Source organism: Phasianus colchicus, chromosome 13 (assembly GCF_987193195.1).
Source record: "Phasianus colchicus chromosome 13, bPhaCol1.hap1.1, whole genome shotgun sequence".
NCBI classification, from domain to species: Eukaryota; Metazoa; Chordata; class Aves; order Galliformes; family Phasianidae; genus Phasianus; species Phasianus colchicus.
In genome coordinates, this window is record NC_143448.1 from 7,095,504 (window position 1) to 7,110,781 (window position 15,278).

General features: G+C 42.5%; 1 protein-coding gene across 9 annotated transcripts in view; it reads left to right on the top strand.

Moving 5' to 3' along the window:
• Nucleotides 1-15,278, top strand: part of ZNF423 (zinc finger protein 423) — a 232,567-nt gene that overhangs the window by 143,978 nt on the left and 73,311 nt on the right. For all 9 annotated transcript variants that reach the window (XM_090149949.1, XM_090149950.1, XM_090149948.1 and 6 more), the window contains 2 exons: nucleotides 418-3,641; nucleotides 10,582-10,666. In XM_090149949.1, the coding sequence (XP_090006075.1) occupies nucleotides 418-3,641; nucleotides 10,582-10,666 (3,309 nt within the window). The remainder of the gene's footprint in view (nucleotides 1-417; nucleotides 3,642-10,581; nucleotides 10,667-15,278) is intronic.

Sequence of the window (15,278 nt, forward strand, 5' to 3'; positions counted from 1 at the left end):
GTTAATGGAGACATCAGTTAAAGTCACCTTGAGGTAGCGTTGAAAAAGGCCCTTAGAATCGCAGGTGATCGCTTAGCACTGGAGCTTCCCGAGATGCTCGTGTTGCTTCGTTGCACACTGTGTTTTGTTTTCTTTATTCAGTGTTTATTGCTTTACGGTACGGTGAGCGGGTGTTAAACCTGCTAAGGAAAAAATGATTTTTATTAATAATACATGCTGGCTTATTTGTGAATTACGTTTACAAATATATTTTTATTTCTCAAACCTCCTTTGAAATTCGAGAGATACTCTTTATTTTTTGAGCTGATTTTTTTGTGCTGTAGTAGCAGAAGCCCGTAGTGTTGTTGAGAGCTTTGTCCTTATTTCACAGATGCACTGGGAATTGTTTTTAATCTCCTTTCTGCTTTCCCATTACAGATGGTGATGACGACCCACAACTCTCCTGGGTGGCTTCATCTCCCTCCAGCAAAGATGTTGCATCACCCACTCAGATGATAGGAGATGGGTGTGATCTCGGCATCGGGGAGGAGGAAGGGGGGACTGGCCTGCCGTATCCCTGTCAGTTTTGTGATAAGTCCTTCATTCGCTTGAGCTACCTTAAGAGACACGAGCAGATCCACAGTGACAAACTACCTTTCAAATGCACCTACTGTAGCCGGCTTTTTAAACACAAGAGGAGTAGGGACCGTCACATAAAGCTTCATACGGGGGACAAAAAGTATCATTGCCACGAGTGCGAGGCCGCATTCTCTCGCAGCGACCACCTCAAAATTCATCTGAAAACCCACAGCTCCAGCAAACCATTCAAGTGTACTGTGTGTAAACGTGGGTTTTCATCTACCAGCTCATTGCAGAGTCACATGCAAGCTCATAAAAAGAACAAGGAACATATGGCAAAGTCTGAGAAAGAGGTGAAGAAGGATGATTTTATGTGTGATTACTGTGAAGAGACATTCAGTCAGACTGAAGAATTGGAGAAGCACGTAATGACACGCCACCCACAGCTTTCTGAGAAGGCAGATTTGCAGTGTATTCATTGCCCTGAAGTATTTTCAGATGAAAACTTATTGCTCTCACACATTCATCAAGCCCATGCCAACAAAAAACACAAGTGCCCTATGTGCCCGGAGCAGTTTTCTTCAGTGGAGGAAGTCTATTGCCACTTGGACAGCCACAGGCAACCTGACTCCAGCAATCACAGCATCAGCCCTGACCCAGTCCTGGGCAGTGTGGCATCCATGAGCAGTGCGACTCCCGACTCCAGTGCATCGGTGGAGAGAGGTTCCACCCCGGATTCGACCTTAAAGCCTTTGAGAGGGCAAAAGAAAATCAGGTCTGTGGACAGAGAGGAAGGCCAGAATTGGTCTAAAGTTACTTACAGCTGCCCATACTGCTCAAAGCGCGACTTCAACAGTCTTGCTGTGCTTGAGATCCACCTGAAGACCATCCATGCGGACAAACCTCAACAAAGCCACACGTGCCAGATCTGCCTTGATTCCATGCCTACGCTGTACAACTTGAATGAACACGTGAGAAAGGTGCACAAAAACCATGCTTATCCCATGATGCAGTTTAGCAACATTTCTGCCTTTCACTGTAACTACTGCCCTGAGATGTTTGCAGATATCAATAGCTTACAGGAACACATCCGTATTACTCACTGTGGTCCAAATGCTACCCCTCAAGATGGTAACAACGCTTTCTTCTGTAACCAGTGCTCAATGGGCTTTCTGACCGAAGCAACCTTGACTGAGCATATTCAGCAGACTCACTGCAATGTAGGAAATTCAAAACTGGATTCCCCTGTCATTCAGCCAACACAGTCTTTTATGGAAGTTTATTCATGCCCTTATTGCACAAACTCCCCCATTTTTGGCTCCATCCTGAAGCTTACAAAGCATATTAAAGAAAACCACAAGAACATTCCTCTGGCACACAATAAGAAGTCAAAAGCAGAGCAGAGTCCAGTTTCTTCTGATGTTGAAGTCTCTTCCCCTAAAAGGCAACGGCTTTCTGCTAGTGTAAACTCGGTGTCTAATGGTGAATATCCGTGTAATCAGTGTGATCTAAAGTTCTCAAATTTTGAGAGTTTTCAAACTCATTTAAAGTTGCATTTGGAGTTGCTGTTGAGGAAACAGTCTTGCCCTCAGTGTAAAGAAGACTTTGATTCCCAGGAGTCTCTCCTGCAACATCTCACCGTACATTACATGACAACTTCAACTCATTATGTATGTGAGAGCTGCGACAAACAGTTTTCTTCAGTGGATGATTTGCAGAAGCATTTGTTGGACATGCATACTTTTGTGTTGTATCACTGCACCCTTTGCCAAGAAGTTTTTGATTCCAAGGTATCTATCCAAGTGCATCTGGCAGTCAAGCACAGCAATGAAAAGAAGATGTATCGTTGCACAGCCTGTAACTGGGATTTTAGGAAGGAGGTGGATCTCCAAATCCACGTGAAGCATAGTCACTTGGGGAATCCATCAAAGTCTCACAAGTGCATCTTCTGTGGTGAGACTTTTAGCACAGAGGTAGAACTGCAGTGCCACATCACAACCCACAGCAAAAAATACAACTGCAAGTTTTGTAGCAAAGCTTTTCATGCCATCATCTTGCTTGAAAAACACTTGCGGGAAAAACACTGCGTTTTTGATGCTAGCACTGAAAATGGTACAGCTAATGGCATGACCCCAACAAATAAGAAGACAGAAGGGGCAGATATCCAGAACATGTTAATGAAGAATCCAGATACCTCCAACAGTCATGAGGCCAGTGAGGATGATGTAGATGCTTCTGAGCCCATGTATGGCTGTGACATCTGTGGCGCTGCCTATACTATGGAGGTCCTCTTGCAAAACCATCGCTTGAGAGATCATAACATCAGGCCTGGGGAGGACGACTGTTCTAGGAAGAAAGCGGAGTTCATCAAAGGTAGCCACAAGTGTAATATCTGCTCAAGGACCTTTTTCTCAGAAAATGGCCTGAGAGAGCACATGCAGACCCATCGAGGCCCGGCAAAGCACTACATGTGCCCCATCTGTGGGGAGCGCTTCCCATCGCTCCTGACCCTCACTGAGCACAAAGTCACTCACAGCAAGAGTTTGGATACAGGAACGTGTCGGATCTGCAAAATGCCACTGCAGAGTGAGGAGGAATTCATCGAACACTGCCAGATGCATCCAGATCTCAGAAACTCCCTCACTGGGTTTCGCTGCGTTGTCTGCATGCAGACGGTCACCTCTACGCTTGAGCTGAAAATTCATGGGACGTTTCATATGCAGAAACTGGCAGGAAACTCTGCGACCTCATCACCCAATGGCCAGGCCTTGCAAAAACTCTACAAGTGTGCACTGTGCTTGAAAGAGTTCCGGAACAAGCAGGACTTGGTAAAATTGGATGTGAATGGCCTGCCCTATGGCCTTTGTGCTGGATGCATGACCAGGAGCACCAATGGACAGTCTTCAGGCTTGACCCCACAGGAAGTGAATGAGAGGCCGTGTGGCAGTCTGAGGTGCCCTGAGTGTAGTGTTAAATTTGAAAGTGCTGAAGACCTGGAGAGCCACATTCAGGTTGACCACCGAGACCTGACACCTGAGACTAGTGGCCAAAGGAAAGGTACCCAGACGTCGCCTGTTCCCAGGGTGAGTACAACTGAACTTTGGAATGTCAGAAAGATCATATGTAGATTTTTAATGTGACTGAGAAGCTTTTTTTAAAATCCTGTTTTGTAAAATTAGTTAAACAAAAAAAATCCAGAGGAGTAATGCATATAGAAGAATTAGATTTTGTGCAGTCTTACAGGCTTGTAGATTCCTAATAGCAGAGCATTGATTTTTTTATCGTAAAGCTGCTCTAGATTTACCAACAGAGAGCTTAGACACATAAGAAGTTCATGTGAGTGGTGAGGATTGAATTCTGAGTCCATGAATTCTGGTGCTACTGAACTGGCAGATCTGGAAAAACTGGGACATTTCCATGAAAAAGGGTATTCTGAGTTCCCAAAAGTAAAAGATCTGATTTGTCATACTCAGGGAATGGCATGGTTTCTTACCTGGGAAATAAACTCAAGCAGGAAGATAGAGGAACTTGTGATAAAAGGTGTAGCAAATTTCCCCCAAAATTCTCACCTGAAACCAATTTCTGTGCTAGACAGCTTGTCACATATGTCTGCAAGGGTGAATACTGTGAGGCTGCTTGGATGTCATGCATTCATTGTGAGCATGTGTGTGTGACTTCAAAAGTGATTTTAAAGGGAACTTCTTCATAGTCCTCCTTCAGGAGAAGTAGTTTTTTAGCAAATCTGGAAATTGCTGTCTGGTAGGTTACGTGTCTGAAAAAAGAAGTATGCTCTGCTCTGGAGTTTACCAATAGCCTGTTTTCCCATTTCTTAGCTTACACCATGCATGGGAACATGCAGCATCTAAGTAAGGTTTCAGAAGACTGCTCAGGAGATTAATATTGTTTGCAGTTTATAGTCTTTTAAAATTATTTGTTGACGTTTTGGCTCAAGAATGGGCCAAGTCAGTCCTGCCTCTGTCAGGAACAGATGGAATGAGAAGTAAATTTTGGAAATCTTCTCGGGAGACCAACAGCAGACACATCTGAGTATTGATATCATCTGACATTTTTAATTAAACATGATGGGGTGAGATTTTCAAAAGTATCTAAGGAAATTAGGCACCCAACTCCTAATGAATAATTCCAGCCGTAGATGCCTGTTTATGTCAATCTGCTAATTAAAGCACCCACAAACACATCTCACTGCATTAAAAGAACCTGTAAATACCGCTCGAATACAACATCAGAGGCTCAGGAAGTAAGAAAGGACCCTAAGTATGTCCTGAGGACGCAAACTGTGATGCCTCCAGTAGTGCTATCACAAGCTGAGCCCCGCTGGGACTTGTTAGCTCCAGCTCGATGCTGGGACCATGCAGGGCGGCAGCATCTGGGCAGCCCGGAGCGCAGCACTGCCTGCCCTCGGCACCGCTCACCCCAGCACCTCTGTTCCAGGCTGCTGATGAAATGCCACAAAAAGTTCTGTTTCTTTCCATTCTTTCTTTCTTCTTTTCTTTCTTTTTTCTCTCTTTTCTTTTTAGAGTAAAACAACTGGATATTGTTCCCCTAGGTCCGTGACTAAGGCTCCTGGTGTATACACCTAATCCTGCAAATTCTGCAGAAAAGTAAGGAATGAAAACATCCCTCCTTCAAACTGATACCTTTTGAGAGTTCAGCTGGAACTCTGACTAGGTCATTCTGCCTGCTCCTTCTCTGTCTTTACTGCCTTCTAAATCCTTTTAAACACTTCTATTCTCTTAGGTAGAACTAATTCTTCGTATGACCATGCCTGTAGCCTGAAGTATTGCCTTTTCTTGCCTACTGACTGTCAGAAGCAGAATACATTGCCATTTTCTGCTCTGATTTCTTGCTTTAACTCTCTCTTTTCAGCGAGAGCTTCCGTACTTGTTCCCTCAGGGGAGAGTTTTAAGTTCTCCAATAAGGTAAATGCTTTGAATTTCATCCCATGAGGGCAGATCTTAGTTCCTTTATAAAAGATAATGAAAAATCTGCATTTGTGGCAATGGCAAATGGTACCTTCTACAGGTGTCTATGGCCTGTACATATGCTAATATCAGAGATCTTTATGGTATGCATCCCAGGAATAGATATATTGTTACTAGAAATAATTACTTATCTTAGCCTTTATTGTAGGTACAAGACCTGAATTCTGATGTCAGTTCATGCGGAAACTATTGGTGTTTCATTCAGGTTTCTCAAGATAATGAGTGCTCTTTGTGTCTGCCTAGCACAGGGGCTGTCAGAGAACCATGATCTCTTTTAAATGTTGATAAATTCCTGTATTTCAAGAATGTTTACTTAACTTCATTTGCTTCATAATGAAGCTCTGTAAGTTGAATACAGTATTCTGTCATCCTGTTAGTTCTGTACAAAGTAACACCGCTTTAGCAGAGCTGTCTGAGAGCTCAAAGCATGTAGAGTAACCCATGTGAGTCACTTCTCTCCAGCTCTTGGGCACTTCCAGATTTCTTTTTTAAACACCTTATTGATTTTTCTTTCTTAAACAGAAAAGCACTTGAAGATTAGGAACAAGTAGACCCAGAAAGAAAATGCAGAAAGGTTAGATTTTAAATAGTGAGTATATTCTTTGGAGTAAATAAGAAAGAGCAGAATGAAATCCTAGTAATTAGAAAGGATGATGTTAAAAATGCACAACTTCTCTGAATGTAATGGATATCATGATACCAGCAGTTATACTTCTTAAAGAGCATGGAAGCCTAGTATAATTTCAGAAGAAAAAAGTGAAGATTTAGCCCCATAATGAAATAAGGGAAGAAAATAACTACTAGCTCCCGATGAATAACAAGTGGTAATATTTGAGAAGGAAAACAGATCAGAAGAAAACAATCCATTCCTTTTTATTGTTTATATTTATGTTTATTTCTGTGTGCACGTGGATGTGGCACCACAAGGAGGAGTATAAATAGTTATATTTCATTCTCATGTGCTATCAAAAAGCACCTAGAATTGCTTGGCAGGCTTTGTTTTGTTTTGCTTTAATCCATTAGGAAAAAAGAGAGAAAACATAACCCTCGAAAATGCCATTGCATTCTGTCTTCCTCACATTTTATTATGACAAAAAAAGACAACCAAGAAGAGATACGTATGAATTAATCACCTTTCTTTGTAAAACATCTCAGTAGGATCTGTTCATGACAGTCACAGAAGATTTCTGGGTGGACGGAGGTTTTGCTTCCTCTGCATGGAAACATCTGCATCAGAGGACTTGTTATTAGGAAGTTTTAAGCCATGTCAGTAGTATTTAGTGTAGGGTATCACTAAGAGGAATAAATAAAATACACCTTAGTAGCAAAAGGCAACTCTTCCATCAATTTATGTTTGATTCTTATAGTTCTACATGAGTTCTTCTGTCTCAGTAGGTCTAAAAGTTTCTTTTATTTGATGAACATCACCAGTATAGGTACCATTCTGGTGTCTGGCACATGTGTAGCTCAGGATCTTTTTAATTCTGTTATGATCACATCAGAAGCAATGCTTTCATTTTTAGTGAACACATTTCTGTGCGTAGGAGCTTCAGTTTTGAATACATTTTATTAATTCCTTTTAACACCTTCAGGAGGGATGTGCCTGTCCTGAGAAATGTGACAAATTGTTTAGTACTGAGATTTCTTATTATCTCTTCTGATACTGGAAACAGTCACTTTTCAGGCTACTCTTTCTCTTATACAGATTTATCCTTACTTTATACGATAATCATCACAAACTATTCTTGTTTAACATTGAAAAGGGCAAATAGTCTGGCTTCAGTTAAATTTCCATCTTGAATGGTGTTTCTTTATTTAGCCCACCTAGGTTATTTAGACTGAAGAAGCAAAGGAGGTGGCATAGAAAATCAGAAGAATGAACCCCATTGTGCTCCTTTAACTCAGTTCCTTTTCTCCTGCACTCTTTCTTGGATTCAAATCCTTCTCTTTGTTCTCCCCCCACCCCTTCTCTACCCTTGTAAATCCACTGAATGGAGGAATATTTTCTTTGTAGAACAGGAAACCATTTCCAGATTTAAAGGAGGACAGTCTGGAAAACCCATGGGAACAATAGTTATTTCAGAAAAGAAACCAGACCCCCCTGTTGTTATTACTGCTATTTTGTGCCAAGATTAGAGTGAAGTATCTTGACTTAATAGGGATTGAGCTCTCAGTTGAAGACCTGCTCATCTGGTCTCTTTTGCCACCTTGAAGCTGTCACCTAGACTATGAACTCCTCAGAACTGGGGCTTCTGTTTTGTTACCATACATAAAGACAAAACATTAAAAAGAGATAACCACCCCACTACAATTGTCTGTGAAGTCGTGGTGCTCACAAAAATGGTAGCAGAACGTCAAGTTTTGTACCACAAATAACATAGGCTTGGATTAAAACTAATTCCTCCCATTTTCTGAGAATGAAAATCAAATTGTTTTGACTTTTTTTTAAAAAGAGAATTATTAACGAGCCAAAAAATCTGCTCTTCTGTCTTTTGCATAAACATTTGGGTGCTAATCAAGCTATAGTCATTTTGTGGCCTGTATGAAGCTATGTGTTGATCTTATTTTGTATCAAGCAGGGTATGCTATCAAAAGAGCCATTGCTTCAATCAGATATCTCTCCCAGGCTGGATGCAGCCCTGAGCAGCCTGAGCTGGTGGGTGGCAACCAGCTCACGGCAGGGGAGCAGAACTGGATGGGCTTTAAGGACCCTTCCAACCCAAGCCATTCTTTGGTTATGTGATGTGTGTATCGGCTGAAGCTAAAGATGATATTCACAGGAGTCTGAAATCTGCTGTCTTTGAGGGGTGGTCACACCAAGCAGAGCGTTTTATAAGTTTGTGAAATGGTGTGGAGGAGTTCGTGCAGGGTCTGGGGATAAACAAAGACATCCTGTTTCCAGATCTGTTAGTAAGTAGCTTTCAGAAGCTTTCTGCTTTTTAAATCAGTTTAAAAAATAAATCACTTGCCTGTGTTTAATGTAAGTTTAAAAGCTTGAAATGAAGTTGAGCTGAAACAATCTTTCTTAGCCAGTTAGGGAACCCTCATAACAACAGATAAGCGTTGAACAAGGCACAGAAGTTAGTCAACTTCGAAGTTTCAAAGAAGAGAAAGGTTTCAAGTTCGAAATGTGACCACATGAATCATTCACAGCTCATTCTTGTTTTTTTCTTCTAAGAATTTTTGCATTCTTTATTTTTTTCCCCTTAGCATGTGTATGCCAGTGTGCTTGAGGCTTGAGAATACGTGTATGTATGTGTGCTTGCACTCGTCTGTTGCAATAGATTCCCAAGAAACAGTGCTGCAGAAGTCCAGCTGCTTTTCCATTAGCAGCCTTGATTTCAGAATGGATTCCAGGAGGATACTTTCTTGAGCTACCTAGGGATAACTAGCCTATCCAAAGTATTTCCTTTAATACGGTTGGCTGTGTCAGTTTTCAGCCAATGGAGTCTATCTTTCTTCCTATTATCATGTTAATTGCCCATTGTTATTTTAGCCTAGAAAGCCCTGCCTATGTGCAAACACATACTGTGTACTGAATTCATGGAATGTGCATACCATCCATAGATGGTTGCATTTGTTGTTGTGATATTTTAGCATGTTCATTAACCTCCAGCAGGCTAACTTGTTGCCACTGATGACATGGGAAGTAGTTATGAAGCTCCTGGCAGCACCTAATTTGTTATTTCCTCAGCAGGTGCTCAAGGAAATTGGATCCCATACGCAGAGGGAATGACAGCACCTCCTCTGTTTAACTCAAAACTTCTTATTTATTACTGCTGTCCTAAAAATGGGATTCTGTACCTTGCTGTGGGGTGGAGGCCATAAGAAAAAGTTATTTTCATCTAACAGTGCACAAAAAATACCCACAAAATATTTTGTCTCAAAAATGTAAGAGGATATCATTTACTGAGTTAGGTTCCTCACTGCTAATGGCTTGGGATTCTCATCCATCTGCCAGTGGAGTCAAGGCATGAGTGGGGTATTTCACACGTGTTCTGCTGCCATACAGTCCTGCTATAGGGCTACACTCGTACCTTAGTGCACAAGCAGCAAAAACAGCCAGCTGCTGGTGGCAACTGTTGTAGTAGGAGTTATTCTCTAGGAAGAAATAGGAACAAAAGGCCCAATTTTTCTAAATTGCATGTCAGAAAATGTCTCTTAAGATAACCTGTTCCCATGCAGTGATTGAGCATGCACATTAGACCAGAGCACAGTAGTCCTGCTTTGGGAAATGTCCAAGTGTATAAAAGCTTAGCACTAGCCTTTTATTTTCTCCTAACTTGGATGCCTATCTTGTCCTATGCGTTTTCATTTCTACAAATGGTTTCTTGAATTTTTCACTGTCTTATTGCTCAAGTGCATGCACTGCTGTCAGTCTGAGTCCAAACTCCATTTCTCCTATTTGAATAAATGCTTCATGTAATTGCCTCTTCACACTATCTCCTGATTTCTGCAGCTAAGCCTCCCTGGTATGACTTTGTGGCAGAGAACATTTGCAAGAGATTGTAGTAGAAAACCATTATTTGTGGTAATGCAGTTTTTCCATGATTTCTGATGGGAAGCCAGTGCAAAATGTAATTCTCCTCCTGTCCTTCACTTCCCCAAATAACCATTATGTGTTTTCCTGCTGCTTTCTGTAAAGACGGAATTTTTTGAAAAAGTTGATCTTTTTGTGAAAACAGAATTCCTTTTCTTTCACTCCACAGGAGCTGTTACTGTAATGGGTTAAATGACACGAGCAATCTGATTATGGCCAAAGTACTCTAGCAGACTTTCAAGTACTGTCATTTGAAAATGTTTTAAGTTGAAATTAAAGTTGTCTAAAAGCAGGCTGTTATATAGAGATTGCATTTATGGTCCCTGTAAGTCCAGCCAAAGTCGATACCTTGTTGGGGATATAGGAACAGAAAAGGGCTGAGTTGAGGGAAGTTGAAGCTCGTAACATGCTACATTTATGATCACACTTGCCTTATGCTACAGTGCAGTTTTCTCTAATCTCTTTTTGGTTATTAAACAGAAAAAGACCTATCAGTGCATCAAGTGCCAGATGACCTTTGAGAATGAGAGAGAGATACAAATCCATGTCGCTAACCATATGATTGGTAAGACATCCTTTAAACTAGGCCACTCATGGGCTGCTTGTTTTTTGCTACTCTTTGAAATTCACTATTCTAATAACTTGTTAATATTCATGCTGTAATTTATTTTTTTTTATCTTTCAAGGAAAATGATTTTGATGTAATGATTCTTCACTTCAAAGCTTTTTAAATATGTGGTTGTAAAAGTGTTACTGCTGAGCTTTTTTCCTTATCCTTTTGAGTCCTCGTCTAGCATTTTCATTTATATTAAAATCAAACTTTTGACAGTATCTTCCATTTGATAGCATAAATTTCTCTCTATCCACGTAAAAAGTACTTGCCAGTTGTCAACCACTTAGGAGCAATTATGTTTCAATTTTGTATGTCATGACATTGAATAGATTTAACTGCTAGCATTTTCCCAGCTAAATGTGGTGAATTCCTGAAGAACACTGTCAAAACAAAAAGCTTACAGATTTATTTCAGTGGTTTTTTTTCTCTTTCCAACAATTCTGGACTTCAGAAAGTTCAACTTTTGAGATACAGAAGTGGTTTAAAAAGCAATGCCTGCTGCCTCTGTTACTGTCCTGTCATAGGAGTCTGAAGTAGCATTATTGTAATGTGATGGGTTGTATTCCAGCTGCAGCTGGATGATTTCTTTTCTGACGAATGCAAAGAAATGTATGTACAGATGTTAGGAATATATGTGTTGGCCCAAGAGGTCAGTTTACTTTGATGCATAGACCACAGAGGAGTTCCTTACACATGCCACTGTCGGTATATGTTGTATGAGAACCTCCATAGACCCTATAGAACACTTTGTGTGTCTCATATGTTCATGTGCAGCATTTATCTCCCATAAGCATAGTGATTTTCCTTCAATAATTTTACATTTAGGAAACTTTCTCCCATCAATGTATGTGTGTAACTCCTATTATCTTTGATTTGAATTATGCATAAATACCAGAGAGAGAGAGAGAGAGAGAAAAATTCAGACTGACACAGAATTCGCTCCCCCTGCCCCCACATGAAAGATATATGTGTCAGTCACAATAATTTTCATTCCAGAGCCAGGCAGGAGTTTCAAGTCAATGTCAAGCAGGTTAAGATGAAGATATCTAAAAATGTTTGCTTTTGTAGCAGGTGTTAATGTAATCTCTTGTTTGCAAGCTTGAAGAGTGAGATCCTTGTTAATTAGACCACAGTGATTTCATACAGCTCCCCCCTAGAATTTTTTAGTAAAAGGCTGAAAGAGAGGAGTCTGTGGTAAAGCTTATCGCTTCAGCCCAAGTTGTGATGCAGTAAATGATCACTGATCTTTAAATTCATAGCTCATGGAATGTTGAATTAAGGTTCTGCTTGATTTGAGAGAGGAATTCTTTCTCCTTCTGGAAAGAAGTAATTTCTTTACAGTGATTGATGTGTGAAGTTTATCTATTTATATCTCCAAATTACTGCTGTCTGGAATAATACATGATGATGTATATGTCATTAGAAGTTTCAGTATTAGAGAGCTATTGGAAAACAACACTGCTGTAAGTCAAAGGAGGCTGAGAAAAGTGTGGTGCTGTGGTTTGTGAAAACTGTACTTTGTTTCCTTGAAGCTGTGCATAAGTTCTAACAGATATTTTGAAAAAGCCTATATAAAAGCAAAGGTATACGTGACCTCAGTTGCACATACCTAGGACATTGTAAATGCCAGAATGGTAAGAAAACAACTGATCTTTCCACTTAGGGATCATGTCTTTGTATCTTTTTACTCAGAGGTGGGCTGAGAACATTCATGAAGTCATCTCTTCTTATGGTGGAGACTGGGGAAGAGGGAAGTATAGAAACCTCTGGTGAGGAGCCCTCTTCCTCCTGCTGTGGAGCAGCTCAGCCTGTTCACAGGTTCTTGGCCCTTTTTGGAACATGGGTCTGCCTCCAAAAACATGGTGTCAGTGAGTCTCCTGTTGGCGTTTGCTCTTTACTGGGGAATGCTGCATCTGGGAGATGAGGCTAGGTGCCTCGGTTTCTCTACCAATAAATCCTGTGCAGATATTTGGTGATAATTTGCGTAGTGCTGTCAGCGGAGTGATGGATTGCTTCCTGGGCTTGCTCCTGTGGCCTTTGTTCAAAGCCTGAGAGCCTTAATCCCTTTCACAGGCTGCAGGAGAAACAAGCACGTCCCTTGCCATCTCTCAGGCTGCCCTACTGATGGTACAACACGGAGTGGAAGAGGTTTCCTTGGTGTTAGACCAAGCTTTGTCAGATGGCAGTGAGAGAAAGAAGCTGATTCATCTGTTCTGTAGGTCTGTGTCACAGCAGTTGCTAACGTCACTGTTGTCAGTGCAAGACCTACACCCGAGGATTTGTTTGTCTCATGATCCTGAAGTGAGCATTCAGGTGCACGGGGACTGGGGAGACCCTGCTCTTGGGTTGTGCCTGCTAAGGAGCTGGCATCTGGCTCAGTGAGATGAACTTGTTCGTGTCTGTCTGAAATTAAGGTGTCTGCTTTAATATAGTCATTGAGGTGCCGTCTGGGGAAAATGAATGATTGATACCAATCTAAGATAAGAGTTTGAGTAGGATAAGCATTTCCAGGGAGAGGTTTTTATCTCATTTGAATCTGAAGTGAGCGAAGACAATGAAGTTAGCCTTGACATGTAGTTTTAGGTAAAAAAAACCACACTTGGCTTTGATAATCCAAGACCTCTCAGCTGCACTTTCTTCTCATACTTTGCAAAACACAAAATCAATAGTTGACAGATGTCCTAAACGCTTGCTTACAGTTTCATTCTGCTCAAGTGACTGTCAACAAAGGAATCCCCGATCTGTAGGCGTGATGCCCCCTAAGTAGCAGTGTCCATAATGTGATTAAAGATGTCAGTTATTTCTTACATCATAGCTGTGGAGAGTGCCTCCAGTGCAGTTGGCTGTCCCTCCTCCACCTCTCAGCTCTTCAGGCTGGAGTCAGAGGCCCTGCTCATAATTCATGGAAGTCAGGGGTTATTTTTTTCAAAGCAATATGCGGGGAATTTCCAGTGCTGCTCCCACGCACTGCTTTGAAAAATTACCCCTCTGCACTTTAGCCCTTCATATCCTGTGCACAAACACAGAGGCATATTGGGTCCTGCACAGGGTCCCTGGAGAAGGAGCGGGCTGGATCCATCCTCAGAGGAGGTAAATGGTGGATGTTATGTTTCATTTTACACTGGGGCCTGTAGGAGGGCTGGAAGCAGCAGAGCAGACCTCTTCAGCTACAGTTAGACAGGATAGGATCTATTTAGAAATGTTTTCAGCCTGGGGTGGGGGAGGGCGGGGAGGGGAGTCAGGGTGGATTTTGTAGAGAGTAGAGGTCTTTGAAACATTGCACTGATTGGGACTCCTTTGAAATTTGTCCACGCGCACAGAGAGGGGATCCCCCTTTGAAACATTTACAGGCGCTGGGGAGTCCACTTGGGAGTATATCAAAAACTTTCAGTACTCCTTGCAGCCTCTGTACTTGCTTACCTCCTGTTGCGCTGACCTGGCAATGTTTAAAGCTTCTCCCCCTTATCTCCCCACCTTCTCCTGCCTCTGATGTGCATGCAGTCTCTGTTAGATGCAGGAAGATGGGCGTACGCAGCCATGGGCTCTATGGGGGGCGGTGCGCAGCCATGGCAGCAGCCAGAAGCACAGAAATCTGTTAATGCCGCTTTTCTCTTGTGGCTTTGGGAGCTGAGGAACTGGAATTCCCTATCCTCTAGCCACTGCTAAGGCCCCAGCACACGTGGACAAAGCTTGCCAAGGGGCAGGGTCCAGCACCTGCATCCCACAACTTCTCTGGAGCTAGCAGAGGAAAAGCCCCGATGGCCCAGAGTTTTGCTGATGAGTTTACACGTGTCCCACAGCCGGGCAGGGTGCCCTAATTCTTGTGTCTCAGGCTGCATACAAAACTTCAGGCTCATTGCTCTCCAGGCATGTCTGGTGCCACAGTGTCAAGAAGCAGAGCATTCAAATCTGTGCTGAGGCTCTGCCTGTGGACATAGCAGTACTTCTGTGTCGTGATTAGAGGGAGTTGTTTTCTATTCAATGTTCAAAAAAGACGAATGATTCTTCCCACCTTTCTTTCTCCCTTTATCTGCAAAAGTCTCCTGGCAAACACACACAAGAAGCTCAACTGCAGCACGGTTAATGCCAGAACACAGAAACTAATTATTTCTGGCCGTGCTCTAAAAGCATGACTTCAGCATCCTCCTGCCCCGCGATACAGAGGAGTACAAGCATCCGTGGGCTCGAGAGAGCCAGCCGCAGTCTGCCCGACCCTTCAGGCTCCTTCCAGTGCTGCTCCCGTCCTTACACGTGTGCAAGCTCTGGTCAGCGTTGCGGCGTGGATGTGGCAGCAGGAGTGGGCTGGTGGTGGGGAGGGAGGAGGGGTGCGGGCTGGCTGCGGTATGCGCGAGGCAGAGCGGGAGGCCCTGCTCCGTGCTGCGAGGGCCACCTGGGAGCTGAGGGAGTGCTGCAGGGAAGGCTTCCAGGAGTCACACTGAAATTGTTCTGGGGTCTGGTTCCTGGACTGCTGTCCAAATAAATATCTCCTTGTTTGATGTGATGGGGACAGCCGTGTTAAACAACTGCGTTTGGAGGAACGGGGAGAATTTTCTAAGCGCTGCCC